Source organism: Microcebus murinus, chromosome 2 (genome assembly GCF_040939455.1).
Source record: "Microcebus murinus isolate Inina chromosome 2, M.murinus_Inina_mat1.0, whole genome shotgun sequence".
In the NCBI taxonomy this organism is placed as follows: Eukaryota; Metazoa; Chordata; class Mammalia; order Primates; family Cheirogaleidae; genus Microcebus; species Microcebus murinus.
The window spans coordinates 22,427,580-22,443,396 of record NC_134105.1 but is presented as its reverse complement, the minus strand read 5'-3'; the positions used below and the strand labels follow the sequence as shown (position 1 = coordinate 22,443,396).

General features: G+C 39.4%; 1 protein-coding gene across 1 annotated transcript in view; it reads right to left on the bottom strand.

Annotated features, from left to right (window-relative positions):
- Window positions 1–15,817, bottom strand: part of KHDRBS1 (KH RNA binding domain containing, signal transduction associated 1) — a 40,004-nt gene that overhangs the window by 9,552 nt on the left and 14,635 nt on the right. Inside the window, exons 3-9 of the mRNA XM_075996013.1 lie at window positions 15,361–15,477; window positions 13,993–14,139; window positions 10,550–10,683; window positions 9,859–10,060; window positions 9,290–9,357; window positions 8,324–8,382; window positions 3,256–6,111 (exon numbers count right to left, since the gene is read on the bottom strand). Coding sequence (XP_075852128.1) covers window positions 6,014–6,111; window positions 8,324–8,382; window positions 9,290–9,357; window positions 9,859–10,060; window positions 10,550–10,683; window positions 13,993–14,139; window positions 15,361–15,477 — 825 coding nt within the window. The 3' untranslated portion in view covers window positions 3,256–6,013. The remainder of the gene's footprint in view (window positions 1–3,255; window positions 6,112–8,323; window positions 8,383–9,289; window positions 9,358–9,858; window positions 10,061–10,549; window positions 10,684–13,992; window positions 14,140–15,360; window positions 15,478–15,817) is intronic.

Genomic DNA, 15,817 nt, shown 5'->3' with positions numbered 1-15,817 from the left:
CACATATTATGATTCCATTTATATGAAATGTCCTGAACAGACAAGTCTATAGAGACAGAAAGTAGACTAAGTAGTTGCCTAGGGCTGGCAGGGGTATGGGGGTGTGTGGGGGGATGGTAAGTAGATTGGGGTGAGACAGATAAAGAAAGGGCATGGGGTTTCTTTAGGGGATGATAAAGATATTCTAAAATTGGAGTTCATGTGCAGTTCATGTGGCTCTAGGTAATAAAAAAATAAAAAATAAAATTGATTGTGGTGTTGACTATACAGCTTTGTGTATATACTAAAAACCACTGAATTATACACTTTAAATGGGTGTACATTATGGTATATGAATTATATCTCAGTAAAGTTGTTACCCAAAAGCCCCTAAAAACCCCAGACTTTTTTTGCCACCAGGACAGTTAAGTCTGCCCAAAGAGAGACAACATCACTTAAAAATCCTAACATGCCCTTTTAACTTGTATCAACAGAAGCTAACCATAGGCTGCAAACTGGTAGGCTAAGGGCCACATTTGACCTGCAGCAGATGAATTTTATTGGGACCAATACTATATATTTAAAGAATCTGAGCAAACATTAAACAATTGTACATAAAATCCAATTTTTTTTTTTTTTTTTGAGAAGGGGCCTCATTCTGTTGCCCAGGCTGGAGTGCAGTGGCAAGATCATAGCCTATTGCAACCTTAAACTCCTGAGATCCAATGATCCTACCACCTCAGCCTCCTGGGTAGTTGGGACTACAGGCCGTGAAACATTGCACTTGTCTCTAATTTCCAGTTTCTCTTGACAATCAAATTTTGCAAGTCCAAGAAAAAACTTTTAGAGATGACAGAGAAACAGGAATGAAAACAATCTCTAATTACTTAAAAGGCTGTTGCTTCAGAGGTCCAAAGTAGAACCACTATTAAGTTACTAAGGTGTAGGTCTCATTCAAAATGAGAGAAAAGGTCTAATACTTAAAAGCTGTCTCAAGTGAAATGAGCTGCTTTTAGAAATAACATGTTTCCTATCACTAGTATGAAATACTATGAGACATGCTATAACATAAATGAACCTTGAAAACATGCAAAGTCAAAGCCAATCGCAAAAAGTATACGTAGGATTCCATTTACAAGAAATGTTCAGAATAGGTAAACTCACAGAAACAGAAAGATTAGTGGCTGCCAGGGGCTGGGGAGAGTGGGAGAACTGGAGTGACTGCTAGTAAGTACAGGATTTCTTTTAGAAGTGATGTAAATGTTCTGGAATTCAATAGTAGTGGTTGCACAGCATCGTAGATATACTAAGAACCACTAAATTGTATACTTTAAAAATTGTTAAAATGGTAAATTTGATGCTATGTAAATTTTATCTCAATTAGAAAAGCGTAGAGAAGGACCAAATGAAATAACTCTTATTAACTATTTAGAATATTATGATGCACATAGTGATAAATATTGGCTATTATCATCAACTTCATGCGATGATAAATGAGGCATGGAGAAGTGTTAAACGTTGTTTTTGTCTAAGGTGACAAAGGCTGAGATGAGGCAGAGCTAAAAACAGGTACCCAATCTTGCCTGTCTCTAAAGCTTAATAGAACTGTAATAAAAGTTCACAGGTAGTAAGTGATAGAGTTACAGAAAACACTTGGCTCAACAGACTAAGCTACAGTCCCAGAATAGGTGGAACACCAGCAGGCCTGGGTCTAGGAACAACAAAAACTGCCTTTCAAAGCACAAATCACAGTCCAAGTGGAAAAAGAAGTTTCGCCAAATTTCGGATTATCCTAGGAAGAGTTGAGATTAGATTCTCTATATTCAGGAATTTCCTCCTACATTTCCTAGCCATTCATGTGATCTAAGTCAAACTTAGGACTTGCTGAATACTCAGAACCATGCTCAGTACACACAACCCTCCTTTAAGCCTCCAGATCTCAGAGGCAGGTTTGGAAGACAAATTCCAAGAAGCCAAAGTTCACTGCCAAAGGCTCTATGTGCCTTTGACTTAGAGCCTTTGTTCTTGGTGTCATCCTAATGCTAACAACTCACTCAAAGCAGAGGGAAAGATCAGCCAGTTAGTTGCTTGATAGCTTCAAGCAACAGGAGAGTTCACTGTTGTCAGAATCCCCAACTACACAAATGAGGGAGTTAAATTTAGAGCAAGTGTTCTTAGGAAAAGACCACTAATATTTACTATGTATATAGCACTGAATTGGTTGGCCTTATATATATTAGAACTCCTTCAGTTTGCCAACCACTGTGAGGTGTGTATTATCACCATCTTCCTTCCCCAGAAGTGGAAATTTAAGTGATTTGTTTTAGGTCAGTAAACAAAAGACCACTTGTAGATTCAGCTCTAGGTTTGCCAGGCTCCATCTCCCTTCTACTATACCACAATATCCCTATGAAGGGTCATCTAAGTATGAGAAATACCCCTTCCCTAGATTAAGGGCAGTATATAGTATAGGGTGAAGATGATAGGTTCTGGCAACACATAATCTTGGTCTTGATTATTAGCATAGTAATCATATGACCCTGGGAAGTTACTTAACCTCATTAAGTCTTTGTTACTTCTATAAAATAGATGTTACTGGACAATTGTTTCTTGGCAGCCCAGCATCCCTTTCTCTTTCCTAATAACCCCCAACTTCCTTTGTAGGAACTAGTTGTTTCTTACTAAATACTGGTAAAGGGCATAGAACTAAAGCTAATCATCAATTCTCTCCCTAGAACTTGAATCTAGAGTAGAGGGAGAAAGAAAGCAAACAAACAAAGCTGGAGTTTACCTATTCTAATAGTAGTGCCCAAGCACTATTACTAGCAGCCAATTCCTGCTTCAAGATCATTACTCTGGTCTACCACTGCTATCACAGTTCTCTGCAGCCACTATGGTTCCCATGCCAGATTTTCTAGCCTTCAAGCTAAATCTCTAAACCCCTAACATCTTTCTAATAACATCTCTTTTATTTACATTAGCTACTTTGTTGCTTGCAACCAATGAACTCCAAGTGAAACACAGCCTCATCAGGTTATTAACAGGATAAATAGAGTGGGATTCAGTAGGTATAAGTTGGCACTATTTGGTCTTATCAACCATTAGAAATAAATTCAATATGGACTGTAAACCAACATATGAGCATGGTCATCTTTTAAAGACAAGACAGAAGACTGCAGGAAAGAGTAGCTCAGTGACCACCTTCCAGGCATAACTGTTCTATAGTCATGATGAAAAAAGGCCCACAGTCCTCAACAGAAAGCTACCTTAACATACCTGACATGGGTCTTCACTACCCATTCTATTCCAGGAAATGTCTCAGGAATTTTCTATTACCTGAAAATGGAGAAATAAGAGATCAGTCTTTTGAAGAGGAAGTTTTAAAGACATACAAAATAAAGGATAAAGAGGTCCTGCATGCAGTTTACACATTACAGGAGAAAAACATGCAACTTTCAAGAAATTTTAAGTAACATTTCATTGTGAATATCAATATGGGGACCTATAGGGACTCATCCTTATACATTTTAAAATAGCTGAGCAGAAAGCTTTACTTTGGGGTGCAGCAGGAGATCTAATCTACAGTCATTGAAATTTTACAATGTGTCATTTAAGATGTCAGACTTTGTGCCCAGGTTACATTACAGTTCACTTATGATGGGCAGGATTATTAAGAGTTATGGCTAATTTATGCGGCAGCATATGGTTTTTCTTTTTACAGCTATTTTTATTAAACAAGTTTTGCAAAGTTTTAACATTAAAATTAACAGCTAAAGAATTGTTTATGCAAGTTGCTGTCACAGTTTATGTAAAAGAGAAATATGTGCTATTAAAATCAGACATTTAGGTTACCTTTGGTTTTTTGCGATGCATGTTAGCTTTACACATCCTGATTCTCTTGCGATAATTTTCCTTTAAAAAGGGGGGTATAGAGTGATCTCTTTTCATCAAAACAAGACATAATGCCCTGAAAGCTGACTTCAAACCATGGTTGAAAATTCAGTTATTTACACTTTATCACAATCTACAAATACATTTTTTTGTTGGTGTGTTTTAAAAAGAAAAAAAAATGTCCATCATGCACTGCTGCAGGCAGCTTGGCACTTCATACAAGAGGATTTTTCACCCCCGAGCAGTTTAGGTGGCTCTCTTAGGGAAGGCATGAGAACCCTGAAAATTAACATGAAGTAGAAACGGGGCCAACCAATTCCATCATTTCCTCTCTTGGTCTCTTAGGAGGGAATTCAGAGCCAGCCTATCATGCTAGGCTCTGCCCCAGCTGAGTTATTAACAGCATTTCTGGGATTGGAAGGGAAACCCTTATAAGCACCCAAGATTTGCCAAATTGTCATATCTAAAGACAAGAGCTATCCCTTTCTAAGCTTACAGAAATTATTTCGTGTCACTCTTTAGGGCCACCTGGGGACCCTATAGAAGGTACAAACTGGGACGGCTGGCACTTTAAATGCTGAGACCTATGTATGGAAACCAATCCAAGTTTTAGCTCAGTTGGGTTTTTCTCTCCAGAAATTAGAACTTTTGATAGGATTTGGATACAAGTACTTTCAACAACTTCCAGGGGGTGAAAAAGCTTTGGTTATTTTTAAACTAAAACTTAACAACTCCATAAACTTTTTTTTTGGTAAACTTAAAATAAAATCCCCCCCACCACTTTTAAGAATGTCTCCAACTTTTAACAAGCCCATTAACTTTAGAGTTAATTTAAGTTTATTTGAAAGAGAAAACTATTTTATTGTCCACCCAAAAAAATGACAATTCATCACATTTACTTTGATTAAAAAAGGACTAAACTTTATTGACAAACTGCTGCAGACATTTTGACATAAGTTTAAGCTACCTATTTAGGCAGACTTAACACATGTAGCATTTAATCTTCCGAGAACAAAATGGGAGGACAGTACAAATCCAATTAGGACTTTAACTTATGTACAAAGTGGATTTTGATTCCTTTTTCATTCAGCTGCAGTGTCCCTTTTTATATCATGCTAGTGTTGAGACATACTTGACTATCTTGGGAACAGTTCAATATTGATAGCCATCAACTTAAGAAAATCATCAGCTTTTGGCCTCAGTGTCCAAGTGAGCTTTTCATGGAGTGCAGAATCTCAGATGGACAAAATACTAGTCTTCTTAAATACTGAAATTTTAATTATTAGTGCTATGACTGAAAGATTGTGGCTACAAAGCTCTGCATCAAAATCAATTCAGGTGGCCATCCCCTCCCCCCAAATCAACCTCTTCAAAACCTATTCTCCCTCCCCCTAAGTATCTCTCAACACTGTATGTCTGGGGCTAGATTTCAAAACCCACATAATGAAAAAGTCAGTTTTACAAGCCTAATTTTGTTATTTTTAATATCAATTAACGTTAAAAAATTGCATCAACTATTTAATTCATGAGGATCTTTCGTATTAAAATTTAGCCTTAAGATTCAACCGCCATGTGCTTTTAAAGGAAACATTTTTTAGAGACGTCTGAGCTCACTTTTACATGGTGGCACCTACTGCCGTTAACATTTGTGATTTTAAATCTTAAATAGCCCTGAATTTTGAAATGTAGCCTAGTTTGGGATTCTGCAACTACAACTTTACGGGATGCCTCAAATCAAAACTAAGAGAAAGTTAACAAAGTCTTTACTTCAGAACCTTTAAGCAAGCAATGTCACTTTTGAAACTAACAGGTTTGTGGTTTTTTTTTTTTTTTACTCAACTTCTTTTTTTATTATAAAAGGTACACTTCTGTTTATATTTAAACAACAAAGAAAAAAGCATCTACACACTTAAAAAATTAATTCGATATTCCTAAATCTATTTTAACTCATTTTAAAATACTACATACAGAAGCCAGAATGCAGAGTTAAGAATGGAATAAGGTGGGGAGAAGAAGGGGACCACGAAGAAAAACACTTAGACAATTACTTGTCTGTTGTGGGTAAAGCAACAGGAATCCTGGGAGATACAAGAAATCAGTAACAACTTTGCTCATAACTGATATTTTCCCCTCATGTTTGTTTTTAATAACGTCCATATGGGTGCTCTCTGTATGCTCCTTTCACTGGCCTAGCTGGAGGGGCCTTCAGCGATGGCCTGGTCCCATTCCAGTCGTCCTGGCCTGTGAAGAAAACAAAGACAGTTAGGTCACATGGTATAAAGATCACCAACAACACTATTTTTCTTCCAACCTCTTGACACCTCCCTGGTGGTCTTTGCTCACTACTCTGCTTGAACCTCTTGAGCAGCCTGGGCAATTTCCCATAGTTTTGACTGGAAGGACAGAAGGGAACACCTCAGAAAAGGCTGGCAATGACTCTGGAGTAATCTCCAGCAGTGAGGTTCTCCACAAGCAACATGATCTATCCTCTAGTCTCCAAACCTCAAAAAAACCAACAGCTTGCTTGAAGCAGTGAAGGGGTTATTCATCTTAGTGGGTCTGCAACGGCCTGTCCTGTTCCCCAAGCAATCTGGCAGGCAGCCTCAAGTAAGGCGACAAAACTTCTGGAAGTCTTTCAGATTGGAAACAGCCCCCTTGCCAGGCATCAATAAGTCAGGTTTTCCTGTGGAGAAGTGTCCTCTGGCTGTCTGGGAGAAAAAAGGGCCACCACCAGCAGAGCTGACACTCACTGATCTGGTGGAAGGAATGTTGCATTTAGAGCACTATTTAGAATTCCTTAGCTCCTTTACTTATGTCAACAGTCCAGATAAGCCAGATAATATAACTGACATCCTCAAATGGTTCTCTTCTGTGACAGGGAAAAGCCTGAGGGAGATGGTCACTTACTTCTAAAGCTGACCTCTTATTAAAAGAGTTGTATTTAAAAGCTTATTCTTCCCATTTGTTCTCACACTTTACCCATACCAATTCAGTTCATTCTTGAAGTATTTCTCCAGCTGTCTATACTCACAAATACCTTCCTCCATCACTATAGTCTTAAATTCCTATAAGGATCCAAACTTGCAGAGAACCCTCATTATACCCCTAGTATAGTACAAACATCCATCCCTTTCCAAATGGGCTTCTGGGTACCAACGAGATAGTTTGCTTTTTCTAATTCTTTTTATAAAGGCAGAGATCAGAACACATTAACTGGCAACATCATACCAGGAGCATAAGGAGCAGCCTGCCTCTTTCAGTTCCATCTTTTCTCCAGCAAAACAGAAATGCAATAGTCCAACACATACAGAGGCCCCACTGATGGAGGGAAATACCTGAGTGCAATCATAGTGCACTTCTAAATAGTGGCATATGAGCAGAGCAGTGTTATTGATGGTAACTGTCCAGAGCCATTCAGCTAAAATTAGTAAAATCTGTTTCCCTGGGCAAGTAGATGATTGGCTACTTCCTACAGTGTTTAATTGGGTTCAGCTTGTCTGTCTGTGGGATGCCCTAAGGGGCTCTTCTCTCTCAACTAGGGTCAGGGGACAATGTCCACCAGTGTCTTAAGGTGAACTGTTAACTGTCAAGCCCTTGCCAAAGACACCCTGAAAGTCCCTCAGGTATGCTGAAAATTATCTCACATTGAAAAGGCAGTTCTCTCTGCATCCATGCCACATGGCACTCCCTCTGGGGCCCATTAACATGGGGCCATAATTGGCTCTTGAGGACACACTTGAGCAATTTGTTTTGAATCAAACCTCAGGGAAGTCAGTTTGATCCTGCTGCTGTTCTAGTCTCTACAGCTCTCTTGGGATCAAGAACTGAGTTGAGATGTCTCCAAGTAAGTAAGGCGCTTGGTGTCCTGAATTGGCTCCAGCCCCTGTCTGATTCTAACAGGCACTATTCTTGCCCTCTAAACTGTTCTGGCTGTTTATCATCTAGGCCCCTTTCAACTAGCATTTCCTCTACATTGAGATTCTTTTCAATGAGACCCAATTTTTTAAAAAAATAACATGGGGTAAAAGAGTAGAGTTGGATATGATTAAGTTCTTTTTATCTACCAAAGTGGCCTAGGTACTGGCACCAAAGGCCCAGAAACATAAACCGAGTCCTAGCTGTCTTCCTGCCTAAAGTAGAAAAAAATCATCATCAGTTTGAAAGTCTGCTGTTCCAACTAGACCAACCTGGACCTGAGCCCTAGTTTAAGACACATACTACTACTGGCCTTCCAAGAGTAATAGTATCCCCTCTCACTACAGTAGTTCCTCCTTCTACCACACACCACAACATTTAAACACGAACAGAGCTCCTATTGGCACATCTACCAATACTTTGCCTACTAAAGGTTTGTCCTTATGTGTGTTTCTGTCTGACTCCCAACAATGCAGTCACCAGCATTCTCCCAGGCACTTACTTGTACATTCTGCCCCACCACAAAATAAAGACATACCATAAGCTTCATAAGAATCTTGAACCTCCCCATGTCCATAGTCATAATATTCTGAGTCCCTGAAAACCAAAGACAGAGTGTTAGAAGCTACAGAATAACTATGTTTTGGTTTCACCTTTCTCTCAAATACTTCCGTATCTCATTTTATTGTATTAGCTCATTCTGCCCCATTCCTAAACCACAAAATAGTTCCAAAAAATATATACACATACACACACACACTATGCATTCATAAAATAATTATAACTATAGCAAAAAAAAAAAAAGATACCACACAATTTAAAGTGAAAAAGCACACTCCTAATCAGTGTATATACATGTGAAGTATTTACAGGGTTAAAAGATTAAACAAGAAAGGATCTGTCTCTACTGAGACTTTTTTTCAGTCAATCACAGGTAAGATATATACACGCAAAAAATGGTTAAGAGAAATGTGGAAAAGTACCTAAGTTATGGTAGTCGGATTCAAGTTTCCTTTTAAAATTTTATGCAACTTTAATGTGGCTATGATTTTTTTTTTTGAGACAGAGTCTCACTCCGTCGCCCCAGGCACAGTGCAGTGGCGTCATCATAGCTCACTGTAACTCACTGCAAAACTCAAACTCCTGGGCTCAAGCAATCCTCCCACCTCAGCCTCCCAGACTGCTAGGATTATAGGTGTGAGCCACTGCACCCTGCTGATATTTTTAAATAACCAGTCAAAATAATTTAAAGGCATTTTTCTTTTGCTTCCATGTAGTCACAATTTTTCATCTACTATTCCCACATTCTAAATTATAATTTAAAGTTCACAATTATCCAAATGTGCAAATACAAGTGTGTGTTTCACAGATGTCAAAAGCAGAAGAGATACTTTCACAAGGCTAGCCATTCTGCTCCTTAGGTTCTGCTGCCTAAATCTTTCAGTTTGCCCAACTCCCTCCATCCATACCTACAACAAAATAGTACTCCTACTGACAGACTCACCCTTGGCTCTGGCTGTAATAGCCTTCGTAGCCTTCATAACTCTGTTCTGCATATGTATCATCATATCCCTAGAACAAATAAAACAAAGTAGAATGTCAGAACCATAGAGAGAAGGGAAGGTAATTACATCCAATGACGGGTATGGCAGGCTTCTGGATTAATAGGACATAAAATTTCCCCCCACAATGTTAACACCTACTATAGAGTAGTCAAAGAGAAAAGGTTACTTAACAAACTAACAAACAAATATGATATGCCATAAGACAAGTGTGGGTAGGACATAAAGTACAAAACTGAGCTTTAGTATTATTAGGACTAGTAGTGGGAGATGCCTTAATAAAATATTATACATTAAGGCACAGTGTATTTCCTGTTTGATCTACACACATAGTAAAACATGCCTAAAGTGGAAAAAATCTTCTAATAGTTCAATGTTCACTGCAAGAGAATAAGGTAGACTCCAAAATAGGCAGTCCATGACACCTACATAAAAGGGCCAAGGCCCTGTCATTCAGCTTCCTTTGGCAACCTTCTAGGTACTGGGAAATGGCACTGTTCAAATTTCTTACATATTCTTCATATGTTTCTGGTGCAGGGGGTGGAGGCAAGGGTATTCTCTGGATGCCTGCTGTTCGTGCTCTTGGTGTTGGAGCACCTCTCACAGTAGGCGGGGGTGGCACTCCTCGAGTCACGGTGGCACCTCTGGTGATGGCTCCCCTTACTGGTGTACCACGCACCAAAGCCCCACGAGGTGGCCCAACACCACGGCCCCTACAAAAAGAAAGTTTATTTTAAATGGAGCTTTTTATAAATAAACCACCTTCATGTTCAGATTTGTTTGCAAATTCTGGAGCAAGACAGATTTTATGAAGCGTTAACTAGACTGTTATTAAAACACATAGGAATGTGCAGGTAGGTAAAACACCCACATTGGAAGACTCCCCAGGTCCCACGGTGGACCAACACAATGCTTAGGTAGATCTAGAGAGTCTGAACACTCAAAGATCAGTCACAAAAAGTAAAATTCTAAAGTCAGACCATAAAAAATGCTACTACTGTCCAAAATTAAAAGACCAAAAGTTTTAGCAGGACTATAGCACTTGACAATAGTCAAAGTGCCCAAGATCTAGAATTCTATTTTTGATGCAATATACAAATCCTGAGACCCCTCCTAAACTGGAGATAAGAGCACCATTGAGAGAGAGATGGTACTAGTAGTCAAATTTATAACCCATTTCTGGCCATCTCCGTTATTTTTACCTGGGAACAGGTGGAGGGGGAGGTGCAGCTCCCCGGCCTCTCACTGGCACCCCACGTCCACGAGAAGGCTCAGGTACTCCATTCAAGTAGGACAGCTCTAGAAATTGCTCCTGGCAGATATCATCCATCATATCCTGGGAATGGAAGATACAACAAGTACTATACAATGTCTATATCTTCCACTGAGTAGTCACCTGGCCTATATGTACTCTGGATACTAACAACAGTTTTTTTTTTTTTTTTTTGAGACAGAGTCTCGCTTTCTTGCCTAGGCTAGAGTGAGTGCCGTGGCGTCAGCCTAGCTCACAGCAACCTCAATCTCCTGGGCTCAAGCAATCCTGCTGTCTCAGCCTCCCGAGTTGCTGGGACTACAGGCACGAGCCACCATGCCCGGCTAATTTTTTATATATATATATATTAGTTGGCCAATTAATTTCTTTCTATTTTTATAGTAGAGACGGGGTCTCGCTCAGGCTGGTTTTGAACTCCTGACCTTGAGCAATCCGCCCGCCTCGGCCTCCCAGAGTGCTAGGATTACAAGCGTGAGCCACCGCGCCCGGCCCTAACAACAGTTTTGAGAGCCCAGATGAAGTCTTAGGTCACTCTCTGAAGTCAAATGGCACCCTACCCATCACCTCTTTGAGGAAAGTCTTGATGGCAGACCCCTTATTATTCAGATAGAGCTCTTTATGATGTGGTCGCTGCCTAGCTCTCCAAGATCATTTCCATCCTCTCTCCATATATAACCTCCTCTCAAGCCATGCTGAACAATGTGCAGTTCAGAGCCTGGCATACTCTCACATATCCATTCTTTGCAAATAGTTTCCTTTCCCTGAAATAATAAAAGCCACTACTATTAATGGAGCTCTATGTACTGGGCACTGTATAATAAGCCTTATATAGATTTTTCAGTTTATATCTTCAAAATGACCCTGAAATAAGTAGGCAGATCTCCCCATTTTACATTAGAAAAATAGATTCAGGGAATATAAATCAACAGCCTAAGAACATAGAGCTAGTGACAGACTCTAGATGTGAATTCAGAATTATCTGTTTCTAAAATCTAGACTTTGGATTGATAGGGTATACTGCCTTTTTTGTCTACCTGAGGGACTCTTAACTCATCCTTCATAAGACTAATCTAAAACAGATAAGTCTCTTTTGAAAAACTTTCTCTTGACCCTATCCCTATACCTCTTTTCCTAATGCACCATGCAATTCTCTCTACCCAAGCACTTACCACATCATTTTAGAATTGTTTGTCACTAGATTGTAAGCTCTTCAGGAGCCATTTTGGTAACTTCAAAGGCAAGCATAGCATTAGGCATCTACCAGATATAGAAACTGAAGTGCAGAAAAGTGAAACGATAACTTATCTGGGAAGATACAGACAGAACTCCCAGTCCAGTGCTCTTCCTACTGTACCATGAAGCCTGCTTGGTAGTTAATAGTTCTAAGGGGAAAATGTTCTAAGGGCTAGAAAATAGTTCTAAGGGCTCTGGTACTGATGCAAAAATAGGCTTTTTTTCCCTTCAGAAGAGGGAAGAATTGAGCCAAATGCCATTTACAAGTCTTTTCACACACTTCCTATTGAGAACCAAATGCACTTCATGCGTTTTTATATATCCCAAGTGGATACAGCTTCAAGAACAGAAGATTTTAGTCACTAATAGATGTCCCCCTCAATTCTCCACCTCCTCCTACCTTAAACATCACTGCTGTTGTAACATACACATTGGAGAATCAAGTAACCAATACCCACCTACTGCTCAGATTCCTCCAACTACCGCATCAACACAGAGGAAACCCAGATCTTCCTGGCAGATATTCTTCTCAAAGATTCACTTACATGGAAGCCTCATAAACCAAACCCTCTGAGAAACGTACTAGAGACTAACAATAACGAGACAGGCATTCCCTCTGTAGTCCTTCAGAAATTGGGTAGCTCAAAATGCTTCAACAGAATACCTCAAAAAGAATTAAAGTATCCTCTTGAGGAAAAATTAACCAGTTATGAGTTTTTTCTTAGGATATTTTAAATTATCTGCTTTATGTTGAACATTCTTTTTTTTTGAGACAGGGTCTCACTTTGTTGCCCAGGCTAGAGTGAGTACCGTGGCGTCAGCCTAGCTCACAGCAACCTCAAACTCCTGGGCTCCAGCAATCCTACTACCTCAGCCTCCAGAGTAGCTGGGACTACAGGCATGCGCCACCACGCCCGGCTAATTTTTTCTATATATATTAGTTGGCCAATTAATTTCTTTCTATTTAGAGTAGAGATGGGGTCTCGCCCTTGTTCAGGCTGGTTTTGAACTCCTGACCTCGAGCAATTTGCCCGCCTCGGCCTCCCAGGGTGCTAGGATTACAGGCGTGAGCCACCGCGCCCGGCCTATGTTGGACATTCTAATGATGACGACGAGGTGCTCAAAAGCAAAGCAGCTGCCGAGATATTTGAGGTTGTATTAGAATCCTTGAAGTTCAGGATTATGGGTACACACTCCCTATACATATTTGTTCTACCAATTCTCATATTCTCTGATACCACATTTAGTTCTAACTCCTTCATTTTACATTCAAGAAAACCAAGGACTGTACCTTACCTCCTCTTAGATTTGGGATAAAAATATGGTGCTTACTCAATTCTAGCTGAATAGTATTTCAAACCCTTCCTTAGGTTCCAGATTCACCCTTGATATTAAATATTCAACAGTAATATGTTACTCTGACAACCACCAGGCCTTGCTAAAAAGCAAAAATAGCACCATTTTATATATAATAATAATAATAATCTGACAAGGTAGTAAGAAGCAAGACAGATAACTGGGCCTATCCCAAATCTTCCTGGGCCTCAGTTACAGTCTGAAAGGAGCTGCACACCAGTGTGTTTCAACTGTCAAGCCTGTAACGAACAATCATGCTTCTCCCAAACTAAACTCTACTTCAGCAAATTCCTCAAGGAGAGAAACCCCTGAGTACACTCAGGTCAGAATTTAATCCATTAACACTGGATGCGCTAAGCATCTTGCTGTTAGACTCTCTACAGCATCAACCCCGTGAATGCAGGAATCCACCTTAGTCGTTTTCCTAATACAACCTCCTGGTTCCACACTAGTACCAAAATATTCAGCTCGTTAAAGACCCTGTTAAAGCTTTGTTAATCACATATTAGAATGCAGACACATTATGGACCCAAGAAACTGACAACAGATAATGGTACACAACAAAAACCACATTATATAAGGAGAGATATAGTGGCCTTGGAGCACAGTGCTTTGAGAACTAGTTACAAGGAATGGACTACCTCAGAAAAATGAACATAAATGTAGAATTTGGTATGCAATTACAGGTTATGCAGAAACCCTGGTTAAGAACCCCTGCCTTCACAACAGCATAAGATCCCAGGTCTCCCTTGTTCAAAAGATACAAGATATGGATATCCTTACTGGTACTAGAAATTTCTTGACTTCCTCCATGGCATGGGCCATAAGAGCATAAGCCTCACAGGGGGGTCCAAAGACTTCAATGAAGACATGCAGATCCATATTCAAATGGGCATATTTGGGGTCTCCACCTTTGCGCAGCTCCTCTTCCTATGGAAAAATTCAGAGAAACGTATCATCCCGTGGACTAGGTAGCAAACAATACCTTTACCTCTAAGCAAAAGGAACAGCATGAAAATAATCCCAATGTCTAAGAAAAACAGTAAAGTTTAAGAACGTGAAACAAGCTTTGGAGAACAGTAATTCACACAACCTGCTAACCTGCACTTGGGTGTGCTGTTAACAGCTGTCATCTTAAATCCCTGGGGTATTCACTGGAGCACTTATTAGAAGTATAAGACAGAAAAACATAATTCTAATCTGTATTCAGATAATAGCTGTTTGTCAAGCATTTGTATGTATGAATATACGTATGGCCAAGCATTTATTTTTAAATCCCAGGTTGAGCTGTTAATCACCACTAGCTCTGCTTATCTTCTTATAGGGTCTGGGGAGTTCTAGGGGAGGAAAGAACTCAGGACAGAGAGAAGAAAAGCTCACGTAAATCTCATTAGCTAGAATAATATACTTCAGCCCCAACTGTATGTGTCTAGTAAGAAATCTGAGTGAATAAAAGAGGATCTGAGAAAACAACATTTGTCAGTTAAGCTACATAAAAGTCCTGAAAGAGCAAATTTTTAGATCATAGCAGGCATGTCTTATCTAAACAGCTGACTCTAGAAACCTACAACTATTTTGTTTTGGTGGGAAGTTTCTTGCTGCTTACAAAGAGTACACAGTATATGGCGTGATGGCACGGAAAAAAAAATAAGACACATTAGGTTCCATTGTCAGGATTACTCAAGGTTCCTTTTGGAATACATTCTTTTAGTATATAAAATACTAACTTGGTTGGTTTAAGATAAACCAACTAATCCTCAAACTCACATGCACTCAACACTATTGTTCTCACCTCTTCATGTTACTGGAAATAGGGTATGCTGTTCACATTTTAGTGTCTTTAGTCTGATTTAGTCTAGGTTTTCATACATTCAGCTCCCATTTCAAGTTTTCACAGATAATCATATCAATTCCAAAGTTTCTATTACTATGCAATTAAAAGTCAGAAAGAAAACCACCAGAGCACACCCAGGCTCTTCCAGGGTCACCAAGCAAATAAATTATACTGGTCTATAATTTCTTGCATCCAATGCAAACTTAAAGGAGTCACATTCTATACATATACAAAATACTTCCATAAGGCATTCATACTGTATTCTGGCAATAAGAAAGAATTAATGGCATCCTGTTGCCTCACTAATATGAGCTTACCTTGGCTTTGTCTCTCATTGAGCCCTTTCCCAACACAGATATCTTTGCACCAGTCTCTTCCTGCAGTCTTTTGATTGTATTCCCTTGTGGTCCAAGAATCTTCCCCACAAAATTGAACTGACAGAAAATAAAAGAATTCTAAATACACATGCTCCTACATAAAACACCCCACCATACATCATCTCATTGGATTGTCAACAATCTTGCAAAATATATAGAGAATTACCATTCCCATTTGACTGAAGGATATACTGAGGCTGTACTGATAAAGTGATTAGCTTTAGGTTATACAACTATTAAGTGGTAATTCCTAGACTTAAATTTGGGTTCTCTGATGTAGTCTGGTGCTCTTTCCACAATACACTGCAACCCTTAGTACCTTAACATACATAAACATTTTTAAGGCAGTGACCTCATAACAGAACACACATATGGTACCCTTTGATAGCACATTTGG